Consider the following 21,414-nt stretch of genomic DNA (forward strand, 5'->3'; position numbering starts at 1 on the left):
ACCTTCTTTATACAATTTTATAACTCCTGAAATTCCCCGCCCAACTTCCTTTAAATGTCTCCTCTCCCTAGTTTTCACTCCTTTTGTATATATTTTGTGTAAATATATTAAAATAAATAAGATTAAGTTGTAAATAGCACTAAGTACTTATATCAAATAATTTAAGTAATTATATTTGTGTTTGTCCCTTATAGTCCTAACAGCATGTATATTTGTTTCAGGTATAAGAAAATAAAACTTGTTTCAAACTTAAGCACCGATCAATACCATTAAAATTAGTAAAAGAATACTCTAAGCTTGGTGGTCTACCTTAACGTGACATTGGCAAACTTGTGGTATACCTTCCACAGGAGCCATAGTAGGAAGAATAGAATAGAATAGGAATGGCAACTTAGCTTTGGTCAACACCAAAGAGAATTTAAACACTACATTCAGTTGACATACGTATGGTGTTTTTCAGAGTGTTTATTTTTTGTTGAAAAGTGTTGGTATAATTCAATTTGTTGGGAATGGAAGTGGAGCCCTCTCCGGTTCCCCCAGACCCCAATGGATCTAGAAATACGTCTCGCCAGGCGGCCTTCTCTCGGAAGCGGCATTTCAAATCCCGCTACAGAAAGTGGAAAAAATCAGGGTTAAATCCCCCCAAGCATCCGTACAAACCATGTACACGCATCCCTCTTTCACTGAAGACCTAAAGGTTACAATAAGGATAACGGTCCTTAAGTAAGACAAAAGGTCCTTTTATAGTTCACGTGTCAACGGAGGTCTCCGACCCATCTGCAGGCATATCCATCCCTGCATTGAAGATTGGCTTGTTTTTACATCGAAATAAATTCACGCAAATTGTTAAGGACGTGTTAAAAGTGTTGGCCGCAACAGAATAAGTGTCGAATTTTCAAACGCTCAAGCAGCTAATATCTTTCTAACTAATCAGATTTTGACTTTGACAAAATACAAAGCAGTAATTCTAACTTTTAATGGATGAGCCTAGTCCGAAGTGTCCTTGTAGACTGGTCTATGAAGAACTTTGTCGAATCCCTGGAACTACCGATCAGCTGTGGCAAGGTTTGGAAAGCCCACTGCCTAAATCGCAACAACATTATTGAAGGTATTGTTGAGTGGGTGCCCACTCAATCGGTAGTTTTGACTTTTAAAAGCCAGATGCTTTCCTTAAAAATGTTCTCTTTTTATACGTCTCTCCCTGTTGAAACCTAGAAATTCCCGACTATTCAGTGCCTGAACTGCTGTCACTTTGGCCACATTAAAGCACAGTATACGTCTTAGCTCAAGTGTCACAGATGTGCCCAGCTACACACAGATGAGTCCTGCGATGTTCCAAAAGAAAATGCTTCCTTCTTGCATTGCTCAGTTATCAGTTTTACGCCAGGTAAACAAAGCTAATTATATCTGAGTACAATATATCGTATCTAGATGCAGCGGCCCGTTTCCCCTCAGTCCGCAGGTCATATGTGGAGATGACAAGGGATTTGTTCTCCTCTCCTACATTCTCACCTCGACTCGTTAACTCCTCCCAACCTATCAACTCATCTTGACCCACTTCTAACCCTAAAACATATTTTCGGGAGACAATTATTCGTTCTCCTCACCCCCATACCCCCTTAGCAAAAATTAAAATAAGCAGGCCCATGACGCTATATCCAAACTCCCATCTACCTCCCTACTCAATGGCTGTGCTCTTTGCAACAGCCAACCCGATTTCCTTCAATCCCAAGGAAAAATGTTAGAAGACCTTTCGTCATTGCTCCTGAGCATCGTTGCTCCATGCAGCGCAGTTCCATTACCGCCCAACGTTGCTTAAAACCTAACCCGTTTTTTAAAGATCCTGAACAATGGCCTCTACAGTAATTCTTCTGCAATGGAACTGTAAAAGTATCCCTGCTAAACAACAAGATCTTATATCCTTAATGAACCTTCATAGTCCTGTTATAATTATTGCCATCTCGGAGACATGGCTGAGGCCTGGAGACCGATTTCGGGTCTCTGGTTTCTTCTGTTTGCGGGATGACGGCTTTGCGGGTACTGCCATTTTCATCCCGCAAAACCATTCTTTTTCTTCTATTCCTATCCCCTCTCACAGTAATCAGATTAATGCTGTTGATGTGAGAGTTGTACATAATTATCTCTTCTCTCTGTATATCTCTCAACCAAGCCCCTCCCTTTTTCCAAAAATTTAAACTATTCTAACTTCTCTCCCCAGTCCCACTGTTATTATGGGTGATTTTCACGCCCACCACTCTTTATGGGGGTGTTGCTACTGTGACGGGTTTGCTCCATACTTGCTTAAAATTTTTGAGGATATGAATCTTTGTATCCTGAATGATGGCTCTCCGACTCGCAGAGTTTACCCCAATCAGAACCAAAAATTGGCAGTAGATCTATATATATCCCTTTCTGCAACTTCCATATTAGCTATCCTGGCAAACTCTTCTTACTACCTTTGGTAGCGACCACTTCCCTGTTATCCTTACTCTAAATAATAGATCAATTCCTCCCCCCAATCCTTATACCCAACTAAAATAAAAATTGCATAAGGCAGCTTGGTCTCGCTATACTCAAACCGTGGATGATTCGATGTACTCCCTTCCTGTTCTCTGATGATGGTAACGTCTTGATTTACTATGATCACTTTGTCGAATCTCTTATTTCTTCGGCCGGTTCTAAAAAGTAATACTTATTCCCCGTAAAAATCTTTCTGTCTCATATCATTTGCCTTCAACTCCCTGGTGGGATGGTGAATGACTTGTTACAATAAAAAACAGCTACATATCGATTTGAATCCCAATTCGATTTCTGCACGTCATCTCTTTCTATCGCACTACTAGTTTTATTTGATATATATACTTTGTCCATGTTATTATAAGTTTTACAACCCACGCCTATGAAGTTTCGTATTGTTTAAGTTAAAATTTAATTCAAGTTATATTTTACTTCAGTTACACGATATAACTATATACAAAATCCTTAAAACTAGTTAGCCAATTACAATTGTTACTTAAAAAATATTTACAAGTTTAGAAAACACACACCAATACTAAAGCTTACATTTTGACCAATAGTTAAACGTTTCATTCAATAAGAATTGAGAATAATATTATGTGTTCTATCTCGCTCTAAAACTAATACTATCGCAGTAAACCGGCCAGCGAGCGCGCGCTTGTGTAAACTTGCGTCGATCCTCGATCATCCGATGTCAATGAGCATTGAGCACCCACTCTGTCACTCATTGATTAAAATTGAATGAATAGTGATCGACCCCGCGATGCATTAGTAGAGTACGCTCGGCCTTGCTGTGAGGTTGTGTAACGCGGAGCATATGACTGATCACGTGAGTATATCTGCGGTCTTCGAGAGAACGTGACGATGCTTGTACTTCGATGAGCTGACTACTGGCGATCTGCATGATTCTATGACTTGATGTACAGCATTATGAAATGGTTCTTATAAGAGCTAATATTACGGTATATAAAATAAAATGTTCTTTTAAGAACGAATCTTTCGGCATACGCTTGTTACAGTTAATATGCACGATAAATATTTCTACGATCTATAATGCTACGAAGGTTTACATTACAATACATTTGTATTAATTGATATTATTGGTTGTAGGTATAGCTACAAGTATATAGTGATGTGCCACATATAACGATTACTACGATAGTGCCATAGATTACGGATAATCAGTAGAAATAAATGCTAATATGTAAATAGGGTGTATTATATTATTACTTATTCAGGCAACAAAATTTTAAGGTTAAAATCCATTATATTAAATAGGTTTTAACATTTTATAAGGTTATACTTCCCTCTTATTATAAGGCATACAAATAAAATAACTAAACAGGTTTAATTTCTTTCATTAAGATGAGTCGTCAGAAGCAATGGTGTGTGCATAAATTATCAAATGCTATGTTACGGTCCTAATCATACATTTTTTATTTCTCTTAGTTCTCTTCACCACACTTGCCCAGTTCTCGGCCGTCACGTGGGTGCAAGCGTTTTTGAGTAAATACAACATTTTATTAGCTGTGATTAGGCTGTGATAGGGCTTGTATTGTATCTTGCAGCATGCCCTTTTACTAGTGCCCATATAATTTTTATTGCGTTGTATTGGCAATCATATGGTGGAGTCCTTAGACGATATGACCATAATTTAATACCATTTCATCGATCACATACTGTTTTGGTTTCTTTTTTGTTTTTAATATTTTTAACATGGAATCGTCCATAATTTTTCCATTTTTGTGAAGCCAGTTAATTATTTAATTTTTTTATTGGTTTGCGTTGTCAATTCGGCGAGTGGTAGGGTGCGTTATCAATAAAAATTATTGACGGTTCTTCCACTGATAGAAGCATGTTCTTCCACACTTCATACATTTCTTTCTTTAAATGCAAGCAGTGCGTCTTGTACAAAACCTTTTGATGTACCTGCGTGCTGAGGTTGTAGTAGCAGTGTCGTTAGTCCGGGATACGGTGGGGTTAGCGTTGAGCCATGTTTCATCTGTAAAGACAACATTATTTTATCAAATCTTGATTTAGTTTTGCGTATCTTAAAAAGTCACATCGTGCCAAAGTAATATTAGTGCGTTCCGTTAATATTTTCACGCGTTCTCCAGGCATAATAATTGCTCTATCCGACTGCGGACACCACTTCTAAAGATTATGTCATAAAATGAAGATCTTACCTACATCAAGATTTTTTTTGCCCATAAACATAACAGGGGTTTGTCATGTAATCGAGTTTATTGAAAAATTATTATATTCTTCTTTGATTGAGCTGATAGTCTAAAAAAAAAAACTTCTCTAATTATTTGAGACAGTGTCACTGTCTTAGAGTTAGAATAGTGATACACAGGGTACAGGTGACTTATCGTTTCCATCTATCTTGCTTGATTTTGAAGACTTTAACAGGTCGTACGACTGACAAGTGACAACTAAAAATCTAATACTTCATGCAGTAAACAAAAATGAAAAATGGAATTCATGAAAAAATGTGAAAGGAAAACGCGATTAACTCGTGTTTTCCAAGCTATATTTATATCATAGTAATTTTATAATATTCACTTATAGTGTCAATTTGGACTATTGAAACTTTTTATTGTTAGGAGCTGTTAAGTTTCATAATATCTACCCAATATTATGCACCTAAAATAGTAGTTTTATTCAAAGTAAACAAAAAATATTTCACGTTCTGAATTATTACGCAATATAATGTACACGATCTTAACGAATCAATTAATAGTTCTGTTTCAGATTATCATGATCGCTCTAAAATGTATTACGCTAAATGTTGCATTTAGTCCTTTAAAACGACCTCAAAGAATGAAATCCACTTTCAATCGTGGTGTACATTTTTTTTTCAAAAAGAATCTCCTTCTGACAAACAGTGTTACTTCAGGTGGTTTTATGTTAATTGGAGATGTAGTTCAGCAAGAAATAGAACTACATGCAAACAAATTAAAGAAATATGATTGGTCTAGAACAGGTAATTTATTTTGAAAATTAACACTAATATGGGACACATATTTTAAAAGCTTAGAACATTATATTACAGGATATCAAATTGGGAGCTAGTGATTACATGAGACTGGAGTCTAAATTGAACAGATTTATTAACAAATCACTGATCCTACAAGCCAAACTATTTTATGAGATAAACTAGGCCTGTGTTATTTGATAGTAATTACATTTATAATAATTCAATTATTTTCTTCTATGGAACAGAAATGTTATATACATTCATTTTATTGAAATAAGGACAATAATGAAGGCTAACTAATTAAGTATTGCCATTTTTATTTAATATAATTTTGATTTAATAATGTAAAAAGGCAATAAATAGTAGTTAATTAATTTAATTCAATATAATGTTTATGAAAATATAATATCTTTACTGTCAACATTCAAGTAAATTAAGTAATAATAAAATGAAGTAAGTATCTACATACTAACAAATTACCATTCTTCGCTGCTAGTTCATTGGAGTTGTCAATTTAGATGTAATCATTGTTATTTGTTCTAACTGATGCTCATGCCTACTTTGTTTAATATTTCTAGATATCATTTCCATATGGGTAAAATTATTTATTATAAAGCTCTATTGCAGAGCAGTCAATGGTCTTTATATTTACACACTGGACCCTTGGAATTAGTAATTATTTTTTTATACTAGTATAATTTTTTTTACAGCTAGGATGTTCATTGTTGGTTGCTTAATGGGCCCTTTGCATCATTATTACTATATTTATTTAGACAAAGTATTGCCCCATACTGATATAAAAACAGTAGTGAAAAAGATTTTGAATGATCAATTGCTAGCTTCTCCTGCAACAATTCTTAGTTTTTTTTATGCACTGGGAGTTCTGGAAGGAAAGACATTTAAGGATAGTACCCAAGAAATAAAGGAAAAATTTAAATATGTTTACATAGTAAGTTGCATCATATAACAATATATAAAAGTATATTTTATTGGAATACTTTTTTTTAGTTTTCAGTAAATGTTCTTATTTAATATTTTCAATGTTTTAGGGGGACTGTTTGTTTTGGCCACCAATTCAGTTTATAAATTTTTACTTCCTACCAACACACTACAGGGTATTTTATATAAACTTTGCAACCATGATATATAATGTATTTTTATCTTATATGAAATTTGACTTTGAACAACCTAAAGGAATTTGATACTTAAATAAATTTAGCAAATGTCTACAGTATAATTTAAATAGATCTCATATATATTATGTAATAAACAATGATCTTTTGCTTAGGAAATACATTACAACATAGTAATTGTAAGAATATTTGTTAACTTATAATAATTTAAATATGTCCTGTTAATTAATGTACCATATTTATTAGTAAAAAATTTGTTCATTTTAATCTTTCTTTTAACAACCTATATGATAGTGTTGATGAAACTTGTGGTTGTAGTGAAATTTATGGTGTTCAGTTCTAATATGCCAATAGATCAAAATTTTAATCATTTCATCAAATATAAACCATCCAAAAAGTTCAACCCTTTCAGTTGTTTTCAATAACATATGTGAATTACAATGTATTAAAAAAAGTTGAATCAATGAAAATTAAAGAAGAAATAACACATTCATATAAATTATTTATTTAAATAGAATTATTCATTAAAGGACAGTAATAACATCTGTACAAGAAATTATCAAATTGGAACCTGTATTGGGTTATAAATTATATGGAATACAAACAAACCCACCAACAGATCAGATTTGTGAAAACCCTGCATTACTTTAGCTTTGGCAATGGGTTTTTTTATTATGTAATTATTATTTATTTAGTCTGAGAGTTGCACAAACCATACAAGATTTTATCAACAATACAACTCTCAAACAGTTGGCTCACTTGGAATAGCACTCGCATGGAACACGAGAGGTTGCGGGTTTGAGTCCCACATAGTTCATAAAAACTTTGTTTTCAAATTTTATTTATATATCCAATCCATGATTGTTTTGAGAAACATTTACCACTACCAATTAAGCCATGAATTATGCTAGACTGTAGCAAATGTAAGCCTAGCCTCGTGTGAGGTACATTTTCAAAGCTTCACACATTTAATATGATGCTATTCATGGTATATATAAAAACCCACATCCCGGGCACAGCTTGTACATAACCTTCTTGGTATGTGATATAAGTCATGAAGTTTTGTAGCTGTGCCTTGCACAGGGCTTTCCTTACACCTGCAATGGTTAGCTCGTGTATGTGACATACACTGCTGTATACTAATCTAATGTTAACTAAAAATAAATAATGATACAACTGATTTAGGCCAAACAGGAATATCACTGCAATCAAGCCAAAGGAAGTGCTGACTTAACACACTTTATTATTGTTAGGTAATGGGTTCACAATCAGATTACTTATTTTCAACCCCAGCACATTCTCCAGTCATCTTTCTTTGTTTGAAGCTTTACCACTATTCTATATAAAGCTAATCCTGGGCCTAATGGAAGCCCTAAACACCTAACAATATCAGCTCTCCTTGCCATACTCAAAGCTGGACCATCAAATTCCTGAAAGTAAGAATAAAAATTTATAATACTTTAAGTACAAACATTTATAATACTTTTCTTTAATATTTTTTGTTAATTTTAATGTAATTTAAACACTATGACAATCTTTTAACTGAAACACAAATAGCATTTGCCCACTACTGCTCAACAACAGAAAAAAATTATGGTAGTGATACCTAGCCTAAACACTTCTTTGGTGTGGTATGGTTAAAGTTATGATGTAAATTGTACTCAATAACTTACTTAAGTAAGTAATTAACTTTTAGTATTTTTCTTGTAACACTTAAATGTTTTAGTTAAAATTATTTTCAAAAGGATGAAGTTTCTTACCACCTCTTCTCATAAAACAACCTTTTCTGAAGTTGTGGTTTGGTAAGGTTTGAGAAAGGATGATCATCAAACATCCTGCTAGTTTAAAATGTGAAATGAAAAATAAAATAATATATGTATTTGTTAGTCCATAATATCTGTTCTCTATATCTTTTCTAAGAATGTTATAGGCAAAAAGGACTTTACCTGATCTCTTAAGATAGGTGCTGCTTCAGGTAAATGTTCCATAAAATAATCATAAACATCATCCACAGTCCAATTGGTAATGTCAGGTATGCTGGGATCCATGGGGACTTCACTAGAAACTTTTTCTGCACCTCTATCAATTTCATGTGGTTTCAGAAAAGGATCTATACTTGCTTCATTTTTCTTGTTACATTCTGTATTATTGGATATTGTGGCTGGGGACTGATTTACTGAAGGCCTGGATTCCAAACAATTGTTACATTCCCATTGATCCCAAGCCTTCAAGCGTTCTGGTATTCTTGGTGTATGGCAAAGAGTGTGATAAGCATCTGAACAAATACTGCACACCGTTAATATACCCTAAAAAATTAAATATATTTAAGCCCCGAATAAAGTTCCCTAAAACCTAAAGATCATAACACATGTAATTACATATAACAGAATTTTACAATTTAACATGATTGTTGATGATGACAATATTATTTATCACATTTTTCTGATATTGCAGTTCAGCATGAACAGTTATTGTGAAACTTTGTTATAATTACAAATGTTTAAATCTTTTAAAAAACAAAACATCCTACTAATATTATAAATGTGAAAGTTTGTATGTCTGGATGTATGTTTGAACTTCTTTAACGCAAAATCTACTGAATAGATTTTGATGAAACTTTACAATAATATAGCTAACACACCAGAATAACATATAGGCTATAATTTATAAAACTATAGTGTGAATTATACAAAATATAAAAGAAGTGTGATTGTTACTAATGAATACAACTAGCGCCATCTCTTATCAACTAGCTAGCACAAGATCAATACAATTTATATGGCAAAACAACGTTCGCCGGGTCAGCTAGTATGAATATAAATAATAACCGAAATATTGATATGCTTTTATTTTATAATAATTGATACTTACAGCATCATTAGTTTCACAGCATACCACACAAGTTTTACAATTATGACACTGCCATGTATTGTCCGGTCGTGGTTTTAATATACCAGCACCAGATTGAAGACAACTAAGATGAGCTTTATTGTTGCAATCTCTACACACCAATAGTCTGTCATTGGAATTTCTAGGCTTTTGTACTAAGCATACTGAACAAACTCCACCTGTTGTGTCTTGAGATGTAGAATCATCTTGATCTAATTCATCTCCACTTCCATCTAAAGATTGTTGACTTTCAGAGACTGGTGTACCCTCATTTTCTCCTCTCCTTTCTGCTACTAACAATCTCTTTTTTAAAGTGCTCTTATTAAGCGATCCTATTGGCCTCCCTCTTTTTCTTTTACTTGGCACATTGTTATCAGAAGGATCAAACACTTTCTTAGCCATCTTACGCCTTTCACCTACTCTCACAGCAGCATTTTGATTTGAAATAGAACTTGATTTGTTATTTGTACCTCCTCCTGTATGCTTTTTAGGTCGACCTCTCATCCTCTGTGGGGAGGATCGACATGAAGAGTTAGCAGATGAAGTCATCTAAAATTATAAGGGAATAAATACTACAATAATTGTTATGGGTCTTAATCTCAGCAACTCTGCTAACTTATAAACTTACTTTTGTATTGGAATCATTATACTCAAATTTAAAACTGTCAGAGCTATCAGCATCATGGTCAGCTGGTCCTAATGCTAATGCCCCATTTGGTAATTTAACAAGACTACCAGATGACAACTCTTTATTTATGATACCTTCAAGTTGTTTCTTAGTATATTTTTGATCCTGAGAAGCAGCAACTCTTACTAGTTCATTAAATGCAATTCCATTTTCCAAGTAGCTCTGATCTTGATAGATCAATGTTGCAATTGCAGATGTTATTATTCTTCTCTCATTTGTTGCAACTGGTGAACTCATCTCTGAGCAGACAAATAATTTTATATTACTTATAATAAAAAAAAATGCAGTAGTTATATTCACTATATGATTACCCATAGTTTATTTCTTCTGACTACTTAGATGAACATGAAATTACCAAATGCAACTTAAATTTTGAATTACCATAATTTTAGTATTAACTTACTTTTGTCACTTGTTTTTACCCACTTTGCAGCGTTTCTATAGCTTACATTATCCTTATAATCAACTTTATAGATACTTTTTTCTTTCAAACAACGTTTTAAATCAGCTTTGGTATCCTTTGGTGATACTTTAAAACATTTAAGCATAAACTTACAAATTCTGTTTATGTCTGGACGCGACTTTCGTTCACGCAAATGATCGATTGCAGCTAAGATTTGGTTTTTATTCTTTATTTCTGACATTTCTGAAATATTGCGTTAAAATTTATTATGAACTGTAATACAAACTCTTTCACTAATAACTTAACACGATAAAAATACTTATTCGCACCTAAATAAAATCATGCCGAGAGATTTCAATATCTTCCTGTATTTTCTTCAAGTTTCACTAGAAAGTAGAAACAATAATTAAATATGTATTCAACCACACAACACCCATGTCTTATTTTATACCTACAAAATAAACTAACTTTATCAAAACACTATTGTCTATTACGCGTGCAAAGGTTAGGCGGTAGGCCTAAAGAGAGTAAAGACACTAAAAGTCCTAATCTGTATTTTGAGTTAAGCCCGAACTACTATTTAGTAGGTACTAACTTTAATAGTAATCAATTTTAGTCAAATGTTTTCTTTACCATTGTTTTATTTGTTATTCATGGCAATAGACTAAGGATATTCGTAATTACTAATAAGTCGACCTTAAATTTAAAAATATAATAATAATATGGATCTCATGATAAGGATCACCCCCGCTGATACTCTCTTGCAATTTCCAACTGATTGCTTTTTTTGTAGCTGTTTGTGCTGGTTTTTAAGACACCCGTGTGATATCGTCCTGAAAAGTGTCGTTGGTGGAGATTCAGCAGCAAAAGTAGGAAGGAAACTACTTGTGGCAGAGTCGTGGGGCAGATCGTTCTCGAGAACGGGCGCTTCTTGTAGTGTCTAGTTGATTTTGTCAACAAAAAGGAATTTTCTTTGAATACTAGAAACGTTTATGAAATGTTCGCATAATATAAGCCACCAAGTAAGGTGTAAATTTCAATGAATATTTTAATGTTATTTAGATAAGTTAATGTATACGTATAAGCAACGCCGCTCGGACATTTTTGACGACCTTTTATTAAGCGATTGTGAAACTAGTTGCTTATAGCTGTATATAAATATATTATTTATTAAAAGGCATAAAAGGCATTTATTTTCTCAAAATTGATTCCTTTAGAATTATTTTTGATGTCATTTCTGATATAGTAGATACTACTACCGCTTCAGAAACAAATGGCGCTCTGAGAGAGAAGAAGTGCAGATTATTCGTCTCAAACCAACACCCTATCTTTGAGGGTGCAATGCTTACCTCGTCATCAATATCTGCACGACGCTTCACTTTAAAAAATAAGTAAAGTATCATCAGCAAACATTACAATCTCATGGCAATCATCTACCACAAACGGTAGATCGTTAATATATATAAGAAACAAGAAAGGACCGAGAATAGACCCCTGTGGAACAGCTATCCCACAGGTTTACCCGAAGACCGTTTGCCATTTATATAGACTATCTGTATTATTATATAAATAAAAAAATAAATAAAGTTGTGTAAAATAAAGTATTATTATATAAATAACACAGTACATAATTGAAGTAGGCGTTACTTTGCCATATTGGGAAATCCATAATTATTCAAATGATTTGAGTTTTCTTTAGTGTTTGAACAAACCAATTTAGTCCCTTCACCTTTGTTACGTATCTCTTCCGGGGGTAATACGTCACAACAGCCGACCAATCACAGCGCGTCATTTCATGGGACGAGGGTATAAAAGAGCGGCTTCCGGCTCATTTGATAAAGAATTCAACATTCTGGCAAGTAAATACAAAGCAGCTAGGTCTGCCAAGGAGCGTCTTATTGCGATGATTGAGCACCAAGATTTGGTGAACACTCTGTCTTAATGTTTCAAACGCATAACTCTTCATCACAGAACATGGGTCGAGTGAAGCCTAAGGGCGTATCACTTGTCTCATTCAATACGCGCGGCCTGCGCACCAACCTCCCAGAGATTAAGGAATTTGTTCGCAATGAGGACATTGACCTATTGCTTATCCAAGAAACATTCCTTAAACCCGACGCTTCTAAGGGCTTATCGATCCCTTCCTACTCTTTTGTACACAATGGCAGAGCCGACGGCCGTCATGGCGGAGGCACTACAAAAGATCCCTTCACTGCTCGCATATTACTACTCCAGCGCTTATCAACATGGAAGCAACCGTTTGCCAGTTGGGCATGTCAGGACATCCGTCTCTGATCATAGCCTCAATCTACCACCCTACTAACAAGATCCCGCTCCAGAGCGATCTTGAGACTCTTCTCTCACTAGATGACTCAGTCATCTTGTTTGGAGATTTCAACTCCAAACACACTGACTGGAAGTGCCTATCCACAAACGGGAATGGCATCAAGCTCCGCTGTCTAGTTAGGTCTATGGACTTAGACGTCCTAAGTCCCATTTCTCCAATTCACTACCCGGATCGCGTTGGACACTCTCCTGATATTTTAGACTTCGCCTTGGTCAAGGGTGTCGCTCTCAATTTAAGGGCGATCGGGAACCTCACCAACTGGGAAGGTTACAGGGAATCTCTTGCCTCAACGTTTGATGCCCCCAATTCACCGTATGCAGTCTCGTCCAACTATTTCGATAGTACGGATAAGATTGACATCACGGTAAACGCACTTACCCAAACAGTGCAGTCCGCTCTCCATGACAACGAGCGGGTGGTTAAGTTTAACAACCATAAACTCCCGCTTTACGTCATGAACCTCATTAGAGCCAAGAACACAGCTCTCAGAAGAGCTGCCAAATACCCAACGCCCAACTACTTATAGGTCACGCGCTAACTTCCTCCAGCGCCAAGTTAGGTTACGTCTCTCCGAACTGAGGAATTCCAATTGGGATTCACTCATGGAGAACATTTCCCCCTCACACCAGGCGTATTACAAAGTGGCGAAAGCCCTTCGTACTGACGCAATACTTCACACTCCGCCTTTGATACGCCCCGATGGCAGTACAGCCTTCGAGGACGGGGATAAAGCGGAGTGTTTTGCTTAAAGCATTGCTTCACAATGCTCACCCAGCACTTCTTCTTATGAACCCATCCACGTAGCGTCGGTTGTGAATGAGGTCAGCCGTCTGAACTCAATGCCTCTCACCGACGATCCCATTCCAACTACTGTCGAGGAGGTTAAATCCATCATCCGTAGATTAAAATTCGACACACAAAATTCGGGCCGACGGTATTTCCAACCTGGTTGTATGCGCTGGATCTAGGTGAATATTTTAATTAGGAAGCCGGTGTAAGGAAATAAGACAGGAGGACTTACCAGAGCAGCAGCGATTCTTCCACCACGTGCCGGGTCGCGAATTTCCCTCTTTATTTTGTAGACGTTTTCTTTGAGTGGCCACTCTTCCTTCCCGAATTCGATAATGATGAAACAAGGGATCACAAGACACTTGATCACGAGATTACACGTAAGGAGACGATTAATGAGTTATCACGGCGCGCGTTGACAAGTTCAATACTTGATCAATACAAGTTCAGTACGCCTTCAATACTAACTAAGTAATTACTCCTCGCGGAACGCATCGATCCGCTGCGCTCGCGCTACTCCGTAAGTGGGAGGGATAGGGTGCAGGTAGGAAAGAGAAGGAATTAGTGCAACTCTTTGTGCACCCACAATATTTAATTCATTAGTAAATTAATTAATTAATGTGGTGACTGTTTCACTATTTATAAAAACCCTTTAGGCATATTTGGCCTAAACATGCCCCCCAGTTTGATGGAACCCAGTTCTTTCAACCAACCTAATTAAGTTAAAAGGTAATTAAAGTTAATTGTACAACAATGTTACTTATAACTATTGACTTATTTAATATAATAATCTAATTTTTATTTTAAGCTACTATTATTTTATGTTAATACTAAGTGGACTGTATGTAATTATTGAGATGGAAGTGGATATAATTTGACTACCGGTCGGCGATATACACCGGACTTAGTACGTACATCGACAACCCTCACAACCTCGTCTTTACCGGGAAATATCTTTTCAATTATACCCAGAGGCCAATCTAAAGGTGGACTATTATCTGAGTACAACAATACAATGGTACCTTCTTTAATTTGTGACGTATTGCTCAACCATTTATTACGACACTGCAATGTATTTAAGTACTCTAACTTCCATCGTCTCCAGAATGACTGCAATAGACTGTCAATCATACGCTTCCTGTCTATAATATTCACATCTCTAGGAATCGATTCAGAAGGAAACGACTTTAAGGGCGTTAAAGTTAGAAAATGAGCCGGGGTTAACGGCAACGGCTCAGAAGGGTCTGAACTAAGGACAGACAGAGGCCTGGTATTCAGCACCGCCTCGATCTGCGTTAAGAGGGTATTCATTTCTTCTACAGTAAGTAGCTGAAGACCAACTACCTTTTGCAAATGCATTTTTACACTCCGAATATTACCTTCCCATATACCACCAAAGTGTGGAGATGCAGGTGGATTAAGTTTCCACTCAATTGCATTGCCTGAAAGCTCTGATGTTAGCTTATTATTATATTCTTGTGATGACGTTAATTTGTATATTTCTTCCAAGTATGACTTGGCGCCAATAAAATTAGTACCGCAATCACTATAAACGAATTTAATGGGGCCACGTCGTGCTATAAAACGTTTAAAAGAATTTAAAAATGATTCTGTACTTAAGTCGCTCGACAATTCTATATGCACCGCTTTAGTGACGAGGCACACAAAAAGGCAAATGTAGGCCTTCTGACTACGAACACCACGCTTACGATAAGGAATAACGCGTAAGGGACCCGCATAGTCGACTCCGGTGTGAAAGAATGCCTTAGCTTCCTGTACTCTGGCTGCAGGCAAATCTGCCATTGCAGGAAATTCATTTTTAGGTTTAAATTTAAAACAAATATTACATAATTGTACTCGTTTACGAACAATATTTCGAGCAGACAATATCCAATATTTTTGACGTAATATTGACATTAATAATTGAGGTCCAGTATGCAAATATTTTTGGTGATAATGATCTATTATTAAATTTACAATATGATCACGTGGGGGAAGTAATATAGGATGTTGACTATCGTAGGGCAAATCGGCATTACTCAAACGTCCGCCGACGCGAAAAATACCATTATGCACAAACGCTTTCAATTTTTGAAAGGCAGGTGACAATGTTTTATTACACTGTATTTTACTGAATTCATCATGAAAGTAATAACGTTGCAATTCCTTTATAATTGTTAATTCCGCGTAATCTAAATGGGTAACTTGAAAGGTTTTGGGTAATTTCTTCAAAAACCGTAATATATAAACTACAATTCTAATTAATTTATTCCAAGACGAAACTCTTAATGCAAGAGAAAGTATAAGAGGAAGCTCAATCTTATCTACTGAAACTAAAACAGTAGGCTTTCTTTCAGGGACATCAATATCAGTAGTCTGATTATATTCGCTAATAGGCCACTGGGACATAGGCAGATCGGCAAAGCGCGGACCATGGTACCACAGTGGATGAGCAGCCAGTTGTGCTGGAGTAAGGCCACGCGACAAACAGTCGGCAGGATTTTCTTTACCTGATATAAAATAGAAGTTACTAGGCAACAACAGGGTTTGAATTTTAGCAACCCTATTCGCCACAAACGTATGCCAACGAGATGCTGGTGCATTGATCCATGCTAAAGCTACCATGCTATCCGTGAATGCATAAATATTATTAATTTTTATACGCTGCGAATATGTCTCGATAACTGAACGCATTAATTTAGCTAAAATTAAATTACCGCAAAGTTCTAATCTAGCCAATGAAACGGTACGTATAGGAGCTACTCTAGATTTAGCACAAATTAAATTAGTTAAGAATTTATTTTCATTCGGAAAATAAATATGAAGATAAATGACCCCACCATAGGCTTTCTCGGAAGCGTCCGCGAAGCCTAAGACACTAACAACGCACTGTGGGTCGTATCCTACAAAACGCGGAATTTTAACGGTTTCCAGAACATGTAATTCCGACTCAATTTGGCGCCACAAAGAATCTATTTTTTGTGGTGGCTTTTCATCCCAATCAATGTGTTCACTCCACAATGATTGAATAATTAATTTTCCCAGTAGAGTGACTGGGGCCACCAATCCCATTAAGTCCCATATTCGGGCAATAGTGGATAAAATATTACGTTTCGTGCATTCACATTCACGAATGTTTACTGTGAACGCAAAAACATCTTCAGACGGTAGCCACCGTAGGCCTAATATTTTTATCGAATCGTCAGGGCTGAACTCGACATCAGACGAAACCCGAGCGGAGGATGGTATGCTTTCCATAACTTCAACCGAATTACTAGAAAATTTAACTAAATCGAACCCGCCAGCATGGAACAACTCAACTAATTGTTGAGATAACTCGATGCCTTCGCGAGGGGTTCCGCAAGAGGTGGCAAGGTCATCCATAAATATGTCACGCTCAGCAACGGGAGCCGCGGCCGGAAAAAGCGAGCCTTCGTCGGTTATCAATTGACGAACCGTTCGTATTGCGAGGTACGGGCTACAACATAAACCGAATGGTACCCTCGTTACTTGAAACAAGCGAAGCGGCTGATTATTGTTTTCTCGGTATAAAACCATTTGATACGGTCTATCTTCATTTTTCACTAAAATCCTTAAAAACATTTGTTTAATGTCAGCATTGATCGCTATTGGAAACAGTCTAAAATTCAATATAATTTTAAACAAATCATTTTGAAGATTTGGTCCAACATGCAACATATCATTGAGTGACAACCCTGATGATGTCTTCATACTTGCATCGAGTACCACACGTAATTTTGTAGTACTTTTATCAGGTCGCAAGACAACGTGATGTGGTATGACATAATGAGAATTAAACGAATTATTATTTGTGATGGGTGCTAAATAGCCCTTTTCTAAATACTCTATGATATTCTGAATGAATATCTACGTTCGATAATAATTTACGCTCTAAAGATAAATACCGACGCGTAGCTGCCTGTAACGAGTTCCCTAATTTACTCGGATCATCCTTGAACGGCAATGCAACAATGTAGCGACCGCAATGATCACGCGCGGTGGTCTCGGAATAAAAATTCTCACATTCTTGTTCTTCCGACGAAAGTATATTCGCTTTAGGTACGTCTTCCAATTCGAAAAAACGACCAACGGATTTTTCAAAAGAATTATTGTAATCTAATGTGCAATAAGTGTGAATATCAGTCTCGGGGTATAAAACCGGAGCCTGACCGTAAATAATAAACCCAAATAAGGTTTCGATAGCCACGGGTTCGTTCATACCACGGGCAATAATATTTGGTCGTATTATACGAGCGAAGAAATCGGACCCAACTAATAAGTCGATATCACTAGGTTCTGAATAAGAACAATCGGCTAATTGAATGCCTTTTAAATATTCTAGACGTTCGCAATCAATTGTAGCGGACGGTAACTCGCCGGTAATACGATGAGTCACTAAAGGCTTAATAGTAAAAGAAATGGAATGGAATCGTCCAAACGTGAACGTAAAGTAATATTAGTATATCCTTCAATAGGATTCGTTAAGTCACCTACTCCATAAACATATTTTGTAGGGGAGGGCAATAGTTGTAAATTTAATTTCTTACAACAATTAAGTGTAATTAAATCCCTTTGCGACGCGCTGTCCACTAAAATCCGAACGGTGTTTTTATTTCCCGCGCAATCAATAACGTTACATTGCGCGGTACCGAGTAGAATAGTATGACCAGGCGATTGTGCGCGCGGTACGTCGGCGCTCGGATTAATGGCACACAAAGAAATAGATTGTGGCGATGCGGCCGTCGCATGCGCAGCTTGCGATGAACTAACATTAGTGGCAAAGCTGGCATTTGTTATCCGTTCACTCAGTATTTTCGAGTGAGGTTCGCGATTTAATTCAGACGTAAAATGAAGAAGTGAATGATGACTCCGTGAACATTGCGTACACGTCGATTTAGAAGTACAGTGACGAACTGTGTGTTCTTTACTTAGACAATTGACACAGCCTTTATTTAATTTAATAAAATCAAAACGCTCCGTGGGCGATAATGCATTAAATTTCTTACAAAACCGCAACTGAAAATGTTCGGTATTACCACAGCAATAGCATTTGTTTTGATCTTTAATAATAAAAGTCTTACTAATTTTATTATAATTATTACTATTGGGACGAGAAGTTGAAAAGGACGTACTATTCTTTACCGACTTGTAACTAGACTGCCTCGTACCTACAATATTATTAGCTCGTTGTAAAATATGTGACTGATTACGAATAAAGTCTATAAATTGCGAACATGATGGAAGTTTAACTGAAGTACCGTGATGCATTTCAAACGATTTCAAAATATTTAAGCCAACCTTTTTTGAACCTAAATGAATAAAAATAAAATCTTCCAAATTATCTAAATTTAATTGTTTTAACGAACTAATTAGAGATGAATATTTATCTATGAAGTTATCTAGACTATTAGAACAATCTTCGTTAACGGAAGGTAAGTTTAACAGCTTATCGAAGTACGATGCAGCCAGTACGCGTTTGTCGTTATATTTATTAATTAATGTCTGCCAGAGAACCGAATAGTTTTCAGCCGTTGGCATAAAACCCTGACAAATAGTTAATGCCTTTCCCGTTAATTTACCCATTAAATATTGAATTTTCTCACTATCATTTAGTTCTATATTTTCGTGAATACTTGACTTGAATGTTTCATAAAATATAGCCCAATTTTCTAATTCGCCATTAAAAGACATTAATTCAAGCCTCGGTAATTTTGGGCTTGACTTGTGAAACGCCATTTTGGTTTCACAGGTATTGTGTGTATTGGGACGCGATGACAACTGCGAGTATTTGAATCTAACAGACGCATATAGGTCTTCAAAAGCAAGCATGGCTGCATAATTTGGCTCACCAGCGTTTACTTCTGAAGCTAACAACTCATTACGTTCGTCTAATGTACGTACAAAGTCCGATCGAATAATGTCGATCGTACTAGCCTTAGACAAAAATGTGTCTATTTTATCGGCAGTATCCAACTTCGCAATACTATCGTACATATCCTGCATACGTGTAAAGTAGGCCTTTACTTTAATTTCTAACCTACGTAAATTACGGTCAAATATTTGTTCTTGTGATTTAGAAGTGGCCATCGTTAATTAGATATCTACTGATTGACGTAATGTTAAGTAAGTAACAGTGAAACAGCCAACGTATTAAGTATTAACAATTTAATATGGCGGCCGACTAACAGAATTAACAAATTTAATTAAGTTAGATATCCCTGGCCGAAGTGACCAAAAAATATGTATGCGCTGGATCTAGGTGAATATTTTAATTAGGAAGCCGGTGTAAGGAAATAAGACAGGAGGACTTACCAGAGCAGCAGCGATTCTTCCACCACGTGCCGGGTCGCGAATTTCCCTCTATATTTTGTAGACGTTTTCTTTGAGTGGCCACTCTTCCTTCCCGAATTCGATAATGATGAAACAAGGGATCACAAGACACTTGATCACGAGATTACACGTAAGGAGACGATTAATGAGTTATCACGGCGCGCGTTGACAAGTTCAATACTTGATCAATACAAGTTCAGTACGCCTTCAATACTAACTAAGTAATTACTCCTCGCGGAACGCATCGATCCGCTGCGCTCGCGCTACTCCGTAAGTGGGAGGGATAGGGTGCAGGTAGGAAAGAGAAGGAATTAGTGCAACTCTTTGTGCACCCACAATATTTAATTCATTAGTAAATTAATTAATTAATGTGGTGACTGTTTCACTATTTATAAAAACCCTTTAGGCATATTTGGCCTAAACACTGGTGCTCATACACTTCCCCGAGCAGGTGATCTTCTTTCTTGTCGTCCTTTTCAACGCCTTCCTCGACCACTGCTTCTTTCCAACCGCTTGGAAAGAGGCCATACTTATAGGGATTCCTAAACCAGGGCAACCCCTCAATATCCCCTCCAACCATCGCCCCATCAGCCTCCTCAAGGCTATGGGGAAAGTCTTTGAACGGGTAATTCTGTTCCGTAAGAGAAAGCATCTCTTTCCAACGGTCGGTCCTCCCTTAATAATACCCCAACAATTCGGCTTTCGACTCGGCTTCGGCTCAACACTCTTGTCCTCAACAAGTCCACCGCATTGTACAGTACATCTACAGCGGGTTCTATCCAAAATGTAAGAAGACAATCGCTGTCTTCCTCGACGTCGCCAAGGCTTTTGGTCAAAGTCTGGCACGAAGGTCTATTATATAAACTCCACGCTCTAGGCCTCCCATCTCGATTAGTCCGCATAGTTGCTTCTTATCTCCACAATCGTACCTTTCGTTTCAGACATGAAGATGTCCTCTCCTCCCCTCGCCTGCTCACGGCTGGGGTACCACAGGGCTCAGTGCTCTCACCGCTTCTATACATATCGTATACCAACGATATTCCCATCCCTAGTAATGGAGTCCAACTCTCTCTCTTCGCTGACGATACCGCTCTCTACGTCCAGTCCCAAAAGATATCTTCAGTCCTCTCCAGGCTCCAACGCTCACTTAATGAGCTAGGTGACTGGTTTAGGAAATGGCGTATTGAGGTGAACCCGGATTAAAGCTCCGCAGTCCGTTTTGATATAAAGCGCAGACCTTTCTGCCAGGATCGAGTCATTCATCTATTAGGCTCCCCTATCCCCTTCAGGTCCACAGCCAAGTACTTGCGTGTGACC

The 21,414-nt window shown here is 36.7% G+C and overlaps 2 protein-coding genes across 8 annotated transcripts; one reads left to right on the plus strand and one right to left on the minus strand.

Annotated features, from left to right (window-relative positions):
* The first annotated feature begins 4,914 nt into the window (after positions 1–4,914).
* LOC126968238 (mpv17-like protein 2) lies at positions 4,915–6,892 on the plus strand. 3 transcript variants are annotated; one of them, XM_050813119.1, is made up of 4 exons: positions 4,915–5,063; positions 5,261–5,503; positions 6,208–6,446; positions 6,547–6,892. In XM_050813119.1, the coding sequence occupies exons 2-4, from the start codon at positions 5,278–5,280 to the stop codon at positions 6,697–6,699; spliced, it is 618 nt and encodes a 205-aa protein (XP_050669076.1). In that variant the 5' UTR covers positions 4,915–5,063; positions 5,261–5,277; the 3' UTR covers positions 6,700–6,892. The 3 variants fall into 3 exon arrangements, with proteins under 3 accessions (XP_050669076.1, XP_050669075.1, XP_050669077.1); XM_050813118.1 differs by having other exon boundaries at positions 4,922–5,186; XM_050813120.1 differs by having other exon boundaries at positions 4,948–5,063; positions 5,272–5,503.
* A 220-nt stretch (positions 6,893–7,112) lies between these two features.
* Positions 7,113–11,262, minus strand: LOC126968208 (uncharacterized). 5 transcript variants are annotated; one of them, XM_050813068.1, is made up of 7 exons: positions 11,244–11,262; positions 10,940–10,996; positions 10,611–10,853; positions 10,148–10,446; positions 9,502–10,068; positions 8,577–8,936; positions 7,113–8,060 (listed from the first exon to the last, which is right to left on the minus strand). In XM_050813068.1, the coding sequence occupies exons 3-7, from the start codon at positions 10,849–10,851 to the stop codon at positions 7,914–7,916; spliced, it is 1,614 nt and encodes a 537-aa protein (XP_050669025.1). In that variant the 5' UTR covers positions 10,852–10,853; positions 10,940–10,996; positions 11,244–11,262; the 3' UTR covers positions 7,113–7,913. The 5 variants fall into 5 exon arrangements, with proteins under 5 accessions (XP_050669025.1, XP_050669024.1, XP_050669022.1 ...); XM_050813067.1 differs by lacking the exon at positions 11,244–11,262 and adding an exon at positions 11,079–11,141; XM_050813065.1 differs by lacking the exon at positions 11,244–11,262 and adding an exon at positions 11,066–11,117.
* Between the last annotated feature and the right edge of the window lie 10,152 nt (positions 11,263–21,414).

This window comes from Leptidea sinapis, chromosome 15 (assembly GCF_905404315.1).
Source record: "Leptidea sinapis chromosome 15, ilLepSina1.1, whole genome shotgun sequence".
In the NCBI taxonomy this organism is placed as follows: Eukaryota; Metazoa; Arthropoda; class Insecta; order Lepidoptera; family Pieridae; genus Leptidea; species Leptidea sinapis.